Raw genomic sequence first — 15,983 nt, forward strand, 5'->3', positions numbered from 1 at the left:
CTGTCAAACAACTCTCTAAACCCCACCAAGCAACCCACTCAGTTCTCTTCTCCCCCCCTGATTCCACTCTCACCCTTCCTTTTATAATTTCAGCCATTTTAAACACTCAGCCAATCATCTAGCATTCTACTGCCCATTCACTCCCCCTCCTCTTTCACTCCACTTACCATGTATCTTCTAAACAACCAACACTTACCATATATACATTAATATAGGAACATCACAGTCGCCCTGTATGATGACCTTTGTCAGGAGAGAGACAGGGGGAGTGTGACTCTGTTGATTCTCCTTGATCTCTCAGCGGCTTTCGATACCATCGACCATGGTATCCTTCTGGGGAGACTAGCTGAGTTGGGAGTGGGAGGTACTGTATTGCAGTGTTTCCACTCCTACTTGGCAGGTCGCCTCCAGAAGGTGGTGCTTGGGGAACATTGCTCGGCACCCTGGACTCTCCAGTATGGGGTTCCGCAGGGGTCAGTTCTGTCCCCCATGCTGTTCAACATCTACATGAAACCGTTGGGTGCGGTCATCCGGAGCTTTGGAGTGCATTGCCATCACTATGCTGATGACATGCAGCTCTATTTCTCCTTTTCATCCTCTTCAGGTGAGGCTGTCAATGTGCTGAACCGGTGCCTGGCTGTGACAATGGACTGGATGAGGGCTAATAAACTGAGGCTCAATCCAGACAAGACTGAGATGCTGCTAGTGGGTGGTTCTTCTGACCGGATGGTGGATGTCCAACCTGTCCTGGATGGGGTTGCACTCCCCCTGAAGGAGCAGGTTCGTAGCTTGGGGGTTCTCCTAGAACCATCTCTGTCACTTGAGGCTCAGGTAGCCTCAGTGGCACGGAATGCCTTCTACCAACTTCAGTTGGTGGCCCAACTACATCCCTATCTGGACAGGGATAACCTGGCTTCAGTTTTCCATGCTCTTGTAACCTCCAAATTAGATTACTGCAATGCACTCTAAGACGGTTCGGAAACTGCAGCTTGTGTAAAATGCAGCGGCCAGATTGTTAACAGGGACCAGGCGGTCCGAACATATAAAACCGATTCTGGCCCACTTGCACTGGCTGCATTTATGTTTCTGAGCTCGATTCAGGGTGCTGGTATTGACCTATAAAGCCTTACACGGCTTCGGACCACAATACCTGATGGAACGCCTCTCCCGATACGAACCCACCCGTACAGTACGTTCAAGATCAAAGGCCCTCCTCCGGGTTCCTCCCCCGAGGGAAGCTCGGAGAATGGCAACAAGGGAGAGGGCCTTCTCAGTGGTGGCCCTCAAATTATGGAATGATCTTTTTGACGAGGTGCGCCTGGTGTCAACACTGTTATCTTTTCGGCGCCAGGTCAGGACTTTCCTCTTCTCCCAGGCATTTTAGCATGTGTTCTATATTGTTTTACATTTTTAAATTGTGTTTTAAATTGTTTTTAAAATATGTGTTTTAAATTGTATATTTGTTTTAATGTTTTTGATTGCTGTAAACCGCCCAGAGAGCTTCGGCTATGGGGTGGTATACAAGTGCAATAAATAAATAAAGAATATACAAAAATGTATTATATGACAAGAAATTGCTTGCAAAATGCTGGAGAATTTTCATTAGGATTTTTTTTTAAAAGATCACAATTTGCTGAAGAAATTTGGAGGACTGAATTTAAGACTGGAAAAACTGAGAAACGGAGAGAACCAAAATGGACAGATCTCTCCATCCCTGCGCTTTTGCAGGAGTCCACCTTCCATTCATGCTGTCCCTTGCAGACTTTGTTCTGACTGAGGCTGTCTCAACAGAAGGAACTTCCTAGTCTCTATCACCTACAGTGGTGGTTGTTTGATCATTCAGCCTTTCGCTTCTACTGGGTGGAGCAGACTTGCTCTGTCAAAATGTTAAAAAACATTCAAGCGTTCAAACAAATGGTGTGATTACAGGAAACCTCCACATCCTCTATGATGCCATTGTCCCCCTGTCCTATGACTTAAGGAGTCCCAATGGAATAGCCCTGTGGTGTTCAGATAGGCTAAATTCCTTTGATCTGCCATTGTATGTTGAGGACTCAGTAGAACTACTATGTGCTGGGAAGGCCCTTTTTTGCCTGACAGAACTAAGTGCCCCTGACAGCCAATAGAAAACAGGAAAGCAGCCTGAAATCCCCTGTTCTGTCATGTATGGTGTTTCTAGGCCTTTCAGAGGACAACAAGCAACCTCCCCACCTTGTTGCAGTATTTTTATGTTGCTTGTTCATGTGTGTCTGTTTTTTGTGTCGTTCCCTCCCATCCAGGGCCTGCAGGGTTTTAGAGGGCCACCCGGCCCAGCTGTAAGTAATCTTTCCTGGTAGGCCTCGGTTGACCTGGGTTGCTGGCTATGGTTGGCTTCCTCCGCTTGTTCGCTCTTTCTCTTTTTAGTGCAGTAGGGGCAGTGCTGCCTTGGCATTGAGTTGTGAGGGAAGCAAAGGTCAAGCAAGCCTTGCTGGAGGGATTGCTCTGGGTCTTGCTAACTCTCTGGATGTTTGAATTGGATCTTTGCAGGGCTTCCCAGGCTTCCCCGGAGTTCTGGGCAGACCGGTAGGTGCTCCCTTCCTTTCCTTCCCTCCCCCCGCGCCCTTGCTGTATCTCACCTATCCTACCTTGCATGTAGCAATAAGCCTCTTGCTAATAATATTCTATGGAGTGTTTTCTTCTTCACATTGCATTTAAACGAGGACTGTAAGCTTTGCAGAGGGAAAGGGGGGGCATTACCATGCTGGTCAAAGCCGGGATCTGGGATTCAGAAGGAAACAAGCCATTTAACCTTTCTCTGCCGGGGGTGGAGGTCAAGATAATGAAATTTGGAATTCACATTTGTAAAGCATATTGGAATTCATATTTGTAAAGCATTTTGATGTCCTTGGGGAAAATGCTAGATGCAAATAATTGTATATGGTGGGACTAATGCAATGAGTGTAGGAAGTGGAACTCCACAGCTCAAGTATCAATTAAACCTTGAATTCACTGAGTGGCTGTAGGTCAGGGGTGGCTAACGTTTTTTTGGCCTGCAGACCATACTAGGCCTTCACCAGTCATCCAGCATCTGCAGGCTAGCAGTGGGTATGGCCACACATAGGTCACACAGAGCTCCCTCTGATGCATCTGAGGAGGGACAGTTATTGCTTGCTCATCAAATGATCCATGTGATGACAAAATGGAAATGACTGCCTTCAAGTCGATTCCGACTTATGGCAACCCCTACCCTGTGAATAGGGTTTTCATGGTAAGCGGTATGCAGAGGGGGTTTACCATTGCCTCCCTCTGAGGCTAGTCCTCCCCAGCCAGCTACGGCCTGCTCAGTTTGCCACAGCTGCACAAGCCAGCCCCTTCCTTGTCCGCAACTGCCAACTGGGGGGCAACTGGGCTCCTTGGGACTATGCAGCTTGCCCACAGCTGCACAGGTGGCAGGGCACGTAACTGTGGGGGTGATCTTTAGCTGGCCCTTGACACCCAGGTGACATGAGCGGGGATTTGAACTCACAGACTCTGGACTCCCAGCCAGGCTCTCCTCCCCACTGTGCTATACTAGCTGCTGTGTGATGACAAGGGAGGGGGCAATTTGCATTTCCATCAGAGCACTGGGCTGTGTCTAATTTGTTTTTCTTTTTGCTGCCACCATCAAAATCGGTGGGACCTTACAGGGGGCATAAAAATGCTTGCAGACCTCAGGCAGGGGTTAAACACCTCTGCTGTAGACAAATCACCATGTCTCTGCCTCATCCTCATGCACCTCAGGAATGTATAAGTTAGATATTATTTGTTTGTTTCATCTCTGTGTGAACCATTCCAGGGATGTGATTGTATGGAGAAATGTGCTTTGCAAACTGGGGATATGCAAGTATGTTGCAGCAATTTACACAACCATGGCAGTTGCTAAGAAAGTACTGCTGTAGTTTGTGGAAATCTCTGCAAAATGTACCTGCATATACTGCCAATACATCCAGTATTTTCTCTACGTGGCTGTGAACATGCAGAGGCCTGATCACTGAGAGCATTTAGTGGTGAAAAGGATTATGAACAGTCCCTGAGTGGAGAGCTCTCCAAGAAGAGAGGTAGGGAAGCTCATATATTGAGCTGCTATTAGTTATCCCAAGGCTGCTGTCAGCTGCTGTATATTAATGTCATAAACTGCAGTTTCATTCCTTGGAAGAGCTGTGCTATTTGGGCCTGCAACATTTGGATTTTAATGGTCAAAACTATTTAACCCAAGGGTAGCTAACGTTGTGCCTTCCAGATGTTTCAGACTCCAAATCCTATCAGTTCCAGCCAGCATCACCAATGGTTAGCGATGATGGGAGTTGAAGTCCACAACATCAGGAGGGGCACCACATTGGCTATCCTTGATTTAACCTAATTAGTTTGGTCATCTTTTGTTGTTTAATGTTTTAGTGATCTGGCCCTTCCTGAAAATCTAGAATGCAAGTTCCCGGTAGTGCTGTGAGAGTAGTACGTAACATTGGAGAGTGAGGAATGGATGGACATCACTTGAAATGAAGTATTTTGCCAAATCTGTTGTACCTCTGCATTGGTTCAAGGCTCAAAAAAAATACTAACAAGGGGTGGTGAGAGATAAATCAGTCCCATGCCCAGTACTGATTATGTCTCTTCTTTCCTATAGGGTAACCAAGGAGATGCTGGACCACCAGGCCCTCCTGTAAGTAAAGCTGCCCCTTTTTCTTTGAGAAGTTATTACAACATAAAATGCACTTCATCAACTGTGCATAGAAAAATCTGGGTTTCAAGGGTTTGTGATAAGAATACATAGTGTGGCATTTGGATTATCCCTTAATTTAATAAGCTCTTAAACTAGGCTGTGCATAGGAGACAGCAACCCCAACTTGGCCAGAGACAGAATAGGATGCACTTTATGAGAGACTTACAGCATTAGTTGCCTCCTTCAATTCTATATCATTGTCCTGTCAGGTTTTCAGGACAATATGCCTAATTTTGCTAGACAGTTTTACCATGGATAAAAGTTTCCCCTTGTATCCCCAAAGAAACATAGAATCCAAAGCAGATATGTTTGTCAGGTACTCAAATCAGCAAACAGTTTGGTTGTGATTCTGGTTCACCAGTAACTGAAATGTTTTGGTTTGGTTCTTGTTCAGGCCAATAAAGGTTCCGTTCAGTTTTTGGTTGAGATTCAGTTTGACTCCCTGATTTATATACAGCCTTTATTGTGTGCTTGTGAAAAAGTTCAAGGTAGAAAACAAGTCTGTGTGTGTACAATTGTTGAGTTAGCGCAGTCATCCTTGCTGTGTTTTGGTTACTGGAAATATCTGTCTTTTTTCATTACAGGGTCCTGTCGGCCCTCCAGGCCCTCAAGGCCTATCTGGAATAAAGGTATGTATCCTGATTTGAACACCAAAGAAACCAGATACAGCTTTTAGAACTTCTTTCTACCACAACCCGTGACACCTGGTGGCTTACGCTCTTAGCTTTGCTGCAGGTAGCACATCCCAGCTTTTACAATCATGTATGGGCAACACCACTTCACAAGCATATCTCTGGATTCCCACGGAATATCTTGTTTTCTAAAATTTTGCCACCAGAACCCTATTATGCCAGGTTGTTAGCCCACATTCTCCTTTGCAGAAGTTGAAGCCATTAGAACTTATGTCTCCAACAAACACAGATTAATAATGGTGAGGTGTTTTGTTTTTCCTATTTATAGGGAGACACAGGAGTGCCTGGCTCCAGCATCCGGGTAAGTACTGTATCTTTGACCTGTCCTCCAGCACATCTATCCTACTGGCTCCTAGTCTTCTGAGCTGCCATTTCAGGGTCTTCATTCATTGCCAAAGTGATACTCATAGAACAAGGTAGCCTATTCCAGGCCCTCTTTTGGGCTCCCACATCTATTATGGGATGATCCGTTTGAAAGCCCCTGGTTTAAAACATTTAACGCAAAGTTAAATCTTCTAGGCCTATCCAAAGAACTATTGTCATCTTGGAGCTTTAGACTGGCCACATCTGTTATTAGCCAACATATAAAGGACCTTGATAGACAATATCTATTTTCTAAGGCAAAAACATCTTGCTCTCCGATTTATTTCGACCTGAATTTTCGTTTTCCAATGTATGCATCATATTTAGAAACACTAACCTTCCCTCAATATAGATTCCTTTTCTCCAGAGCGAGATTCAATTGCCTACCCTCCACTCTTTTAATGGGACGGTTTCAAGGTACCCCACAAGACAATCATTTCTGCATTTGTAATTCAAACTCAGCTGAAACGCTAGAACACGTATTTCTTAATTGCGAGCTATACCAAGACTTAAGAACTAAAATTATCTTACCCCTTATTTCAGGGTATCAGGAACAACCTCCAAATTGGTTTGTTCACTACCTTTTATCTGATAATGATAACTCTATAACTAAACAAGTAGCTAAATTTCTTTATATAGCGCAATTTATACGGAAAAGACAAGTTAGACTCCTTCAGTGCTGATGATATTAATTTTATTCTTACTTCAATTTTTACTTCCATGATAAACCAATTTTAGTTTTTAATTATATATGCTGTATATTGCTATTTTATAATTTTATGTATGCCAGACAGGCTTTGTATCTTGTATTTTCTGTTCTGTTTGGGTCTATGACCGTAATAAACAAATTGATTGATTGATACTCATAGATTTTGTGGGATCTTTCCTTTCTGACAGTTGACATCTCAATTTTTCTTGAAAGGGTCAGTGGTTGGGAACTCAGTACAGTAAGTCTGGCCAAATGTCAGTACATTTGATCAGATCTCTTTCTTGCAGGGTTTACCAGGCCCCCAAGGAAATGTTGGACTCCCAGGATCACCAGGACACCCTGGACTTGTGGTAGGTGCCCAAAGTGTATCTCTAGCTTGGGAGTTATTGAAGAATTAGGGTGGAAAGTTCATGGCTCCTTTTTAATTTGTTTTACTTGTTTCTGTTTCTTTTTAGGGTCCACAGGGCCCACCTGGATTACCAGGACAAGTGGTAAGTTTGCTCTGCAGAGTCTCCCAATAGACACCTCTACACACCACACCTCTTTATGCAATTGAATTGAATTCTTTGGTGATCCACGCTTTGATTCCTGCTTGGAATGTACCCTTATTGATTAATTTAGTGCCTGATGCCCTCATGTTTGTCTCTTTGGCCAAGAACAACTTGAATAATAATTTCTTTTCTCCTTGTGGGGTGGAATCTATTCCCATTGCACACTTATCTGAACACACCCAACATGCAACTGATTCCCTCACCATCATGTTCTCCAGGGAACCTGTTTGTCCCTAGCAAGATGGAACTGTTTAATTACAGGAAGTATTTTCTGTGTTATCCCCTGTGTACAGCAACACACACACCCTAATTCTAGTTGCGGTCTTTCCGTGTCTTAGGGTGAACCTGGGAAGCCAGGTGTGCCAGGAAGAGATGGAGTACCTGGGAAAGAAGGGGAACCTGGACTGCCTGGGAAAATGGTATGGCCTTCAATGTAAGATTGCATGTTTCTTATATAAACTTTAATTCTGTCTAACATAGGGATTGACACCACGACATCCTACATGATCTCATTTTGCCTGTGCGGCCAAGAACTGGAAACAAAAAAGGCTTGATTTACTGACTTTGGGCTTTAATTCCTCTGTGTCATCATATACAGACTAGAGCACTGTTCTTCAACCTTGGGTCCCCAGATGATGTTGGACTGCAACACCTGGGGAAGAACAGTGGATTAAAGGCTCTTAAAATCTTGTTACCTATTCCTGTGATTCTGTATGAGGCATGAGGATTCAGCTTGTAGGTTAGAGAATAACAAAACATTTCCTGTAACAGTTTAGGTTACATTTATTGATAGCATCATGACAGCAATTCTTAAAACTGAATTCAAGACATGGGACAGTGTTTTGAAAATAAACTAGTACACATTTTAAGATCAAACAGACTGGCTTTTATGTCCTACTCTTCTAAGAAGCAACTGCTCCCAAGCATTTGAGAGTTTCTAGATCACTGTTTTTCAACCTTGGCTTCCCAGATCTTCCTGAACTACAACTTCCATCATCTCTGACCATTGGCTAAGCTGGCAGTTGATGATGGGTGTTGTAGTCCAACAACATCTGGGGACCCAAAGCAGAAGAACACTGCTCTAGATGCAGCCCTAAGCATACTTCCCAGGGAGTAAGAAATAGTTAACACAATTAGGCTTACTTCCAAGTGAACATGCATAGATTGCATTGTCACCGTGGGACAAGAGAGCACAACATTCATCATTGCTATCCTGCATAAAGTCAAATTGCTTATTAACTGCTTTCTAGGGTGTCCCAGGACCTGTAGGACCTGCTGGCCCCAAAGGAGAACCTGGGGATGCTGGACCCTCAGGACAAGTGAGTGACAATCTTTCCTTCCTTTTTTTTTTTTTGAGCATATGCTTTATCTTTCTTCCTTTTGTTTCTATTAATAATTTATTGGATATTCCAAATATATATATATTTATTTTGTTTGTTTATAAAATATTTTTACCCTGCCTTTCCACATGAAAGTGCTCAAGGTAACTTACAGACTAAGAAAATAAATAAAATAAAACAATAAATCCTTGTTCTTCAGACTAAATATTGGCTAATGCAGAGATAAGGAACCATTGGTCCTCCAATTGTTGCTGGACTACCATCTCCACCATCCCTGATCGTTTCCCATACTGGTAGGCACTGATGGGAGTTGAATTCCAACAATATCTGGAGAGCCATGGATTCCCTAACCCTGCTTTGATGGCTAACATTACATCAGTTCTTGTCATGATTTTTCTATCCCTCTGTCTTTCCACAACCTGCCTAATTAATATTTCCCATTACTGTGCCCTATTTTTATCTGTGACAGGTGATACAGGTCCCTTAGTTACCATTGTAAGTCATATAGGCTTGGAAAAGAAAAAGAAAAGTAATGATGGAAAGTCGGCAACATGATTTCAGAACAATTTGAATCTCCAAAACATTTTATTAATGAATTCCTAACGCTGTCACAAGTTTCTTCTATGTTGAATTTTTTTAATGTAGTTCTTTCCTTTCCCATCAAATGTTTGCCAGTTGTTTGGGAGAGGCTTATAAACAAGTAAGCTGTGGGAATCGCTACCTTGATTATATTCCCTTCTCATCCCTTGCTGTTCAAGCCATTATTTGGAGGGCTGGAAAATACAGCTTGAGAGAGAGAAGGAGCTTTGTATCCCTATGTAACCATCCCTTGCACTGTTGGCATAGTGATAAAATCCAGTGAAATCAATTCACTATTGATAATCCAGCAGGGCTGGAGAGATTAATGCTTCTTTCTTTCGTTCTTTCTTTCGTTCTTTTTCTTTTTCTTTCTTTCTTTTTTTCTTTTTTTCTTCCTTTCTTCCTTTCTGTTTATATTCCGCCCTTTCTCCCAGTAGGAGCTCAGAGAGGCAAACAAAAGCACTAAAAATGCTTTAAAACATCATAAAGACTTTAAAATATTAAAACAAAACGTCTTTAAAAACATTTTTTTAAAAGCTTTAAAATTTCTTTCCTTTTCAAGGTTTAAAAACACATTAAAAAGCAATCCCAACACAGACACAGACTGGGATAAGGCCCCAACTTAAAAGACTTGTTCAAAGAGGAAGGCACCAAAAAGATAACAGAGATGGTGCCTGTCTAATATTTATGTGTGTGTTATGTGCCTTCAAGTCAATTACTACTTATGGCGGCCCTATGAATCAGCAACCTCCAATAGCATCTAATATTTAAGGGGAGGGAATTCCAAAGGGTAGGTGCCACTACACTAAAGGTCCGTTTCCTATGTTGTGCGGAATGGACCTCCTGATACGATGGTGTCTGCAGGAGGCCCTCACCTGCAGAGCGCAGTGATCAACTGGATATATAAGGGATAAGACAGGTATCCTGGTCCCAAGCTGTATAGGGCTTTGTACACCAAAACTGGAACCTTGAACTTAGCCCAATAGCTAATAGGTAGCCAGTGCAATTCTTTCAGTAGCAGGGAGATATGTTGGCAATACCCTGCCCCAGTGAACAGTCTCGTCGCCGCATTTTGCACCAGCTGCAACTTCCGGACCAACTTCAAGGGTAGCCCCACTTAGAGTGCATTTCAGTAATCCAGCCTGGAGGTTACCAGTCCATGGAAAACAGTGGTCAGGCTATCCCGGGCCAGAAACAGCCACAGCTGTCTCACCAGCCAAAGCAAGTGAAAGGCACTCCTAGCCACTGAGGTCATCTAGCGACAAAGATGGATCCAGCATCACCCCCTGGACCTGCTCTTTCAGAGGGAGTACAACCCCATCCAAAGCAGGCAACTAACCAATTATCTGAACTCAGGAACCACCAACCCACAACGTCTATATCTTGCTAGGATTCAGACTCAGTTTATTGGCCCTCATCCAGCCCACCACTGAGTTTAGGCAGCAGTCTAGGGCTTGCACAGCCTCTCCTGATCCAGATGTTACAGAGAAATAGAGCTGGATGTCGTCAGCATACTGCTGACACCTTGTCCCAAATCTCCTGATGACCACTCCCAACAGCTTCATATAGATGTTAAACAGCATGGGGGACAAGATGGTACCCTGCGGCACCCCACAGCACAACTGCCAGGGGGCTGAAAGACTATCACCCAAAGCTATTCTCTGAAAACAACCCTAAAGATAGAATTGAAACCACTGTAAAACAATGCCTCCAATACCCATCTCAACAAGTCAGCCCAGAAGGATACCATGGTCAATAGTATCAAAAGCCGCTGAGAGATAAGTAAGAGAAACAGGGTCACACTACTCCTGTCCTGCTCCCAATAAAGGTCCTCCATCAGGGTGACCAAGGCCGATTTAGTCCCATAACCAGGCCTGAACCCAGACTGGGATGGGTCAATATAATCTGTTTCATCCAACAGTACTTGCAATTGCTGCACCACAACCCTCTCAATCTTTGCTAAAAAGGGGGTATTTGCAACCGGGGGGTAGTTGTCACAAACCAATGAGTCCAGGGTGGGCTTTTTCAGGAGCGGTTGGATCACCGCCTCTTTCAGGGCAGCTGGAACTACTCCCTCCCACAACAACGCATTGACCACACCCTGGATCCACTCCGTCAAGCCCCCTTGGCAAGTTTTAATAAGCCAAGAAGGACAAGGGTCGAGAGGACATGTTGCTGATTGCATCATTGCAAGCACCTTGTCCACGTCATCAGGCTGCATCAACTGAAACCATTTCCAAGATGTTGCGGCAGACTTTGCACTAGACACCTCACTGGGGACTACAGTAGATGTGGATGGGGCATCAAGATTGCTACGGAGGTGAGCAACTTTACCCTCAAAGTGTCTTGCAAACATTTCACAGTGGGCCTCTGAAGGGTCTAAAACTCCATTTTCTGGAGTTGATGTCAACAGACTCCTGACTATATGGAAAACCTCCGCTGGACGGCTATTTGAGGATGTCATGGTGGCAGAGAAGGGGGCTTTCTTTGCTGCCCTCACTGCCACACATTAGGCATGGTTATGATGTTTTACTCGTGCCCGATCAGACTCACAGCACGTCTTTCGCCACTTGTGCTCTAGCCATCATTCAGCCTGTTTCATTGTCCTTATCTCACTGGTGTACCAAGGTGTAAGCTGTGCTCCGCAATGCTGGAGAGAGTGCTGAGGGACAACCATGTTAAGAGCCTGACATGCCTCACTGTTCCACAATATGACAAGGGCTTCGGCAGGGTCACCTCCTCTATCTACTGGAAACTCTCTCAGGGTATTCAGGAATCCAGTGGATTCCATTAGTCTCCAGGGTCAGACCATCTTAATCTGTCCACCACCACTGCAGGGGAGGACCAGCAAGTCTAAACTTCAACAGGAAGTTGTTTGATCATGACAATGGGGTGACATCCACCCCGCTCATCTCCAAACCACCCCTTCCTCCATCTGGAGCAAAACCCAAGTCGAGTGTGTGCCCTGCCCTATGCATCGGCCTGTGACAACTTGAGACAGCCCCATGGTTGTCATGGAAGACATGAAGTCCTGAGCCGGAACACTACGGGCAGCCTCAGCATCGACATTGAAATCACCCAGAACTATTGTTCCGGGCTTCTCCCACAGCCAAGATGGCCTCCACTACCTAATATGGACCCAACAAGAGTCCACCAGCAAAAACTACCTGAATCAGTAATCCCAGTACGCTTCTGAGAGAATTGGAAACAGTCAGACCCACTCAATATCTTTCACACGGGGCACATTTACTCTCCCCCTTCCTCACACCCAGGGAGGGCCAGCCTTCTGCCAGTTGCAGACTCTCACTCTGAAGGCACCTGGCGACTTTCTCCTATTGTTCAGTTCACTGTACAGGCTCTCACCCTGCAAAGGAACTACACAAGCACCATACACCCTCCCCATTACCAATCTCCTTTGGATTGGTAAAAAAAAAAGGAAGCGGGTAGTACCCTTGCCCTCGGGACTCCCCAAGGGGTGATCCCCTTTGGTGTCACCCCTTCAATGGTGACCCCGCCAGCGGGAGACACACTGCGCAAAGGCAGCTGGGCTTTTATGGCCCCTGACCCAGCCAGGAGCTGATGCAAGAGGTTGCAAGATTGACTGCAGCCTCTCTCCGGAGTCAGGGTCAGACAGGGGGTCCCAGCCCTTGCAGCACTTACCAGAGATTTCAGCTATCGCAAGAGACAGTAACCCAGAGGAGTGAGCAAGCGAGCACCCAGATGCTCAGATACTTACTCCCAGGGCAGGTCTTCTCCAGTCCCCCAGTGCTGCAGCTGTTCCCCTTGAGTCTCAGAAAATACTGGCTTAGGTTTATGGAATTTTTCTGACTATCGTAAAGTTATTGCACCGATTTTTTAGGAAAAGAAAATCTTAGCTAGCATTCTTTTCATTTAATGTCTTACATTGCTATTAAGCAACTGTCTTTCTTTCTCTTTGATTGACTGTAGGCTGTTGTGGGGCCTCCTGGAGTGAAAGGAGAGAAGGTAAGCTAAAAATCTATATGGAGAACTATATGATGTAGTGAGCAACAATATCATGTAGTCTGGTGGAACAAAGAACTGGAATACAGCAATTTGGGGGGTTTTGGTAGCTCCATCTTGTAGAAACAGCTTCATATTCTGGATTCTGATCCAAAGTTTGTTCCTCCTACAAGTTTTATCCCTTGAAAGGTTGTGGCATCTGCAGTAGGTGCATAGAAGTACTACTGTGTATATATTGTCTTACTAGGGGATGCCCCCTGCTCGTTCTGCTCAACACTCCATCTTCCTGCCTCAGTTTCCCTCCACCAGATTTTTCCTCTCCAGGACGACAACGTCTGCCCTTTCCCTGCCACAGTTTACCCTCAGGACCACAACTTCTCCCTGCATCAGTTGCCCTCCCCCAGAGTTTCCACATTCAGGACCACAATATCTCCCCCGCACCTGCCTCAGTTTTTCCTCAAACCACAACATCCTTCCATTCCCTGCATCAGTTTCCCTCCCATAGCATTACCTTTTCCATGCCTACAACCTCTTTCCTCTCCATGCCTCACTTTCCTTCTCCAAGACCAAAATGTGTTCTTCCTTCTTCAATTATCAAACCTACAAAAGGGTCACAATATCTCTCCCCAAGACCACCATCTCTCTCACCCGTGGTTCCCACCAAAAGAACAGCAATCTCTCTTTCTTTCTTTCTTTCTCTTTCTTTCTTTCTCTTTCTTTCTTTCTCTTTCTTTCTTTCTTTCTTTCTTTCTTTCTTTCTTTCTTTCTTTCTTTCTTTCTTTCTTTCTTTCTTTCTTTCTTTCTTTCTTTCTTTCTTTCTTTCTTTCTTTCTTTCTTTCTTTCTTTCTTTCTTTCCCCACCCACCAGAGCTCCCCCCCCATTGCTAGGAAGGGAGGGGAGCACACACACGCATGCACACACATACACAAGAGGTCATGCTGGCACTTCCCCCTCACAGCCTCCCCCTCCTCAGGTGACCCATTCAGACTCTGAGATGGATTCCTGCAAGTCTCGGCACAATCTGAGTGCCTCTTGCACCCCAAGCAGCTCAGAATGTCATCCCAGTGTGATGACAAACTAGTTCAAATAGGAGAAGGGGAGCAACATTGGTTAATACTTTTTCTTATGAGCGTGGTCCAAATAGAAGTTCTTATCTTATTTGCAGGAATTTTTCAAACCTAACAAACTTCGCCTTTCAATGTCCTCCAGCTCATCTATTAAGCATCTCCAAAAGCTCAAAGCAATAGCAACCCTGAAGAAGCGTTTGGCAATAATGCCAAATAACTCACCCCAGGGACGTAAAAGATATGACACAGATGTTAAACTTTTGTCATACAAGGCTAGTTCACATGAGGTGTAATAAGTACTCAATTTTTAGTGGCTTTCCTGTAGGCTTGACAAATTCCACAAGCCCTTAAATATTGTATAGTCACAATGGCGAATTTGGAAACAAACCAATATCTCGCTATTTGTTCTGTCATACCATTCTTCTTTAAATGAGGCAGACCATAACTGTTCATTATTCTCTTTCTTTTCGGTATAAGGCCTAATTCTGTGAATTTAGACAAATTCTCTATGTCAGCCACTGGCCACTGAACAAAAGAAACATCAAAACCAGGATGTTGAGAAAATATTTTGAACTTTTGCTGCCACCTCTGCAGCTGCATCAGCCTAACCCCTTGTATGCTAGTTCCCAGTCCACAACTGCCACTTTCATTTAATGGTCATAAAGTGTGAACGAACATACAAAAGAGAATATTCTTGCTTAAAAGGAAAATATTGGAAAATATTGCATTATGGACCTAAGCTGACCTCATGCTACGCTAAAAGGAGAGAATGCTATGGAATCACAAAGGCCAAACCCATATTGAGAGGCATTTGTATCTTCCCTTTCTTCCATAATGAAATCCAAGAAGGTATACATGTAGTTCTCAGATCCAGACCTACTAAGCTTCAGCATTGTGGTAGACTTGTGGTTTCAGACTATACGCTGGGATTTGGATGCCACAATCTGTCAGAACTGTGTTGCCTGGTCACTGGCACTCATGAACTATGGCTGGTCTGTTTCAAAGAGTCTTTCTGCCATTTTTTTCCAGGACGAGCAAACAACCCTAGACATCAAAGGAGGCGCAATCTCTGTGTTCCATTTTTTGTACTGAATCTAGAGAGGGAACTAAATTCAGCTACATAAAATGGATGAGCCTGGCACCTGTTTTCTAGAAGAGCAGGGAGAAGATCAGAACAACTTTTGGGGGTGGGAGGGAGAGATGATTTGATTTTAAGGGAAGCTTCAGCAATACTGATCATCTACACTATCTATTTTAGGGTGCACCAGGTGATTTGGAGGGGGAAATTTTTGGAAAACCGGTGAGTTGGTCTTTCTTATTTATTTCCATTGCTATTTCTCAGACCCTTGCTTCCCAAGGTAGGCATCAATGCCAATCTCTCTACTTTGCAGGGTCCAAAAGGTGATCGAGGCATTCCAGGCCCTCGAGGAGAAAAGGTGAGAAACTGTCCTCCAAGAGAGAACCTTAGCTCTCTTTCTCTGGCAACCGAGGTCTTCATGAAACCCCTTGAGTTGAGGCCTTGGCTCATTTTCGGTATAAATCCCTCAAGATAACGTTTCTTTCTCTATGGTAGGGTGAAGCCGGGGATCAGGGGGAATCTGGAGATCCCGGAGAAGATGTAAGTACTATTTACTATATAGTAAAACACTTGCTCACATTATCACAGTTGCAACGGCAGCAAGGAAGTGCCCATCCAATGACCTTGGCTTGAATGTTGGAAGAGTATCCATGGATCATCTAGTCCATTTCCCAAAATGGGGTGCCTAACTCCCTAGGGAAGCATGTAGAGAGAGGGGAGAGAGGAGAGAGAGAGAGAGAGAGAGAGAGAGAGAAGGGAGAATAGGTTATGGAGAAATACCACTGCCTGGCATTCATGAAATACCATAAACCTGGCTGAAAATCTATGGGCAGGATAGGCAGTAACAAAATAAAGATGTTGTTATCTGAGTAAGTCCTGCCAAGG

General features: G+C 44.4%; 1 protein-coding gene across 6 annotated transcripts in view; it reads left to right on the forward strand.

Annotated features, from left to right (window-relative positions):
- COL7A1 (collagen type VII alpha 1 chain) overlaps positions 1-15,983 on the forward strand; it is a 201,752-nt gene that overhangs the window by 146,282 nt on the left and 39,487 nt on the right. For 5 of the 6 annotated variants that reach the window (XM_061618340.1, XM_061618339.1, XM_061618342.1 and 2 more), the window contains 12 exons: positions 2,280-2,315; positions 4,643-4,678; positions 5,323-5,367; positions 5,699-5,731; positions 6,790-6,852; positions 6,958-6,993; positions 7,392-7,472; positions 8,304-8,372; positions 12,921-12,956; positions 15,279-15,320; positions 15,412-15,456; positions 15,594-15,638. In XM_061618340.1, coding sequence (XP_061474324.1) covers positions 2,280-2,315; positions 4,643-4,678; positions 5,323-5,367; positions 5,699-5,731; positions 6,790-6,852; positions 6,958-6,993; positions 7,392-7,472; positions 8,304-8,372; positions 12,921-12,956; positions 15,279-15,320; positions 15,412-15,456; positions 15,594-15,638 — 567 coding nt within the window. Of the gene's footprint in view, positions 1-2,279; positions 2,316-2,526; positions 2,563-4,642; positions 4,679-5,322; positions 5,368-5,698; positions 5,732-6,789; positions 6,853-6,957; positions 6,994-7,391; positions 7,473-8,303; positions 8,373-12,920; positions 12,957-15,278; positions 15,321-15,411; positions 15,457-15,593; positions 15,639-15,983 lie in introns of all 6 variants that reach the window. The other variant, XM_061618338.1, reaches the window with a different exon arrangement.

Source organism: Rhineura floridana, chromosome 3 (genome assembly GCF_030035675.1).
Source record: "Rhineura floridana isolate rRhiFlo1 chromosome 3, rRhiFlo1.hap2, whole genome shotgun sequence".
Classification (NCBI taxonomy): Eukaryota; Metazoa; Chordata; class Lepidosauria; order Squamata; family Rhineuridae; genus Rhineura; species Rhineura floridana.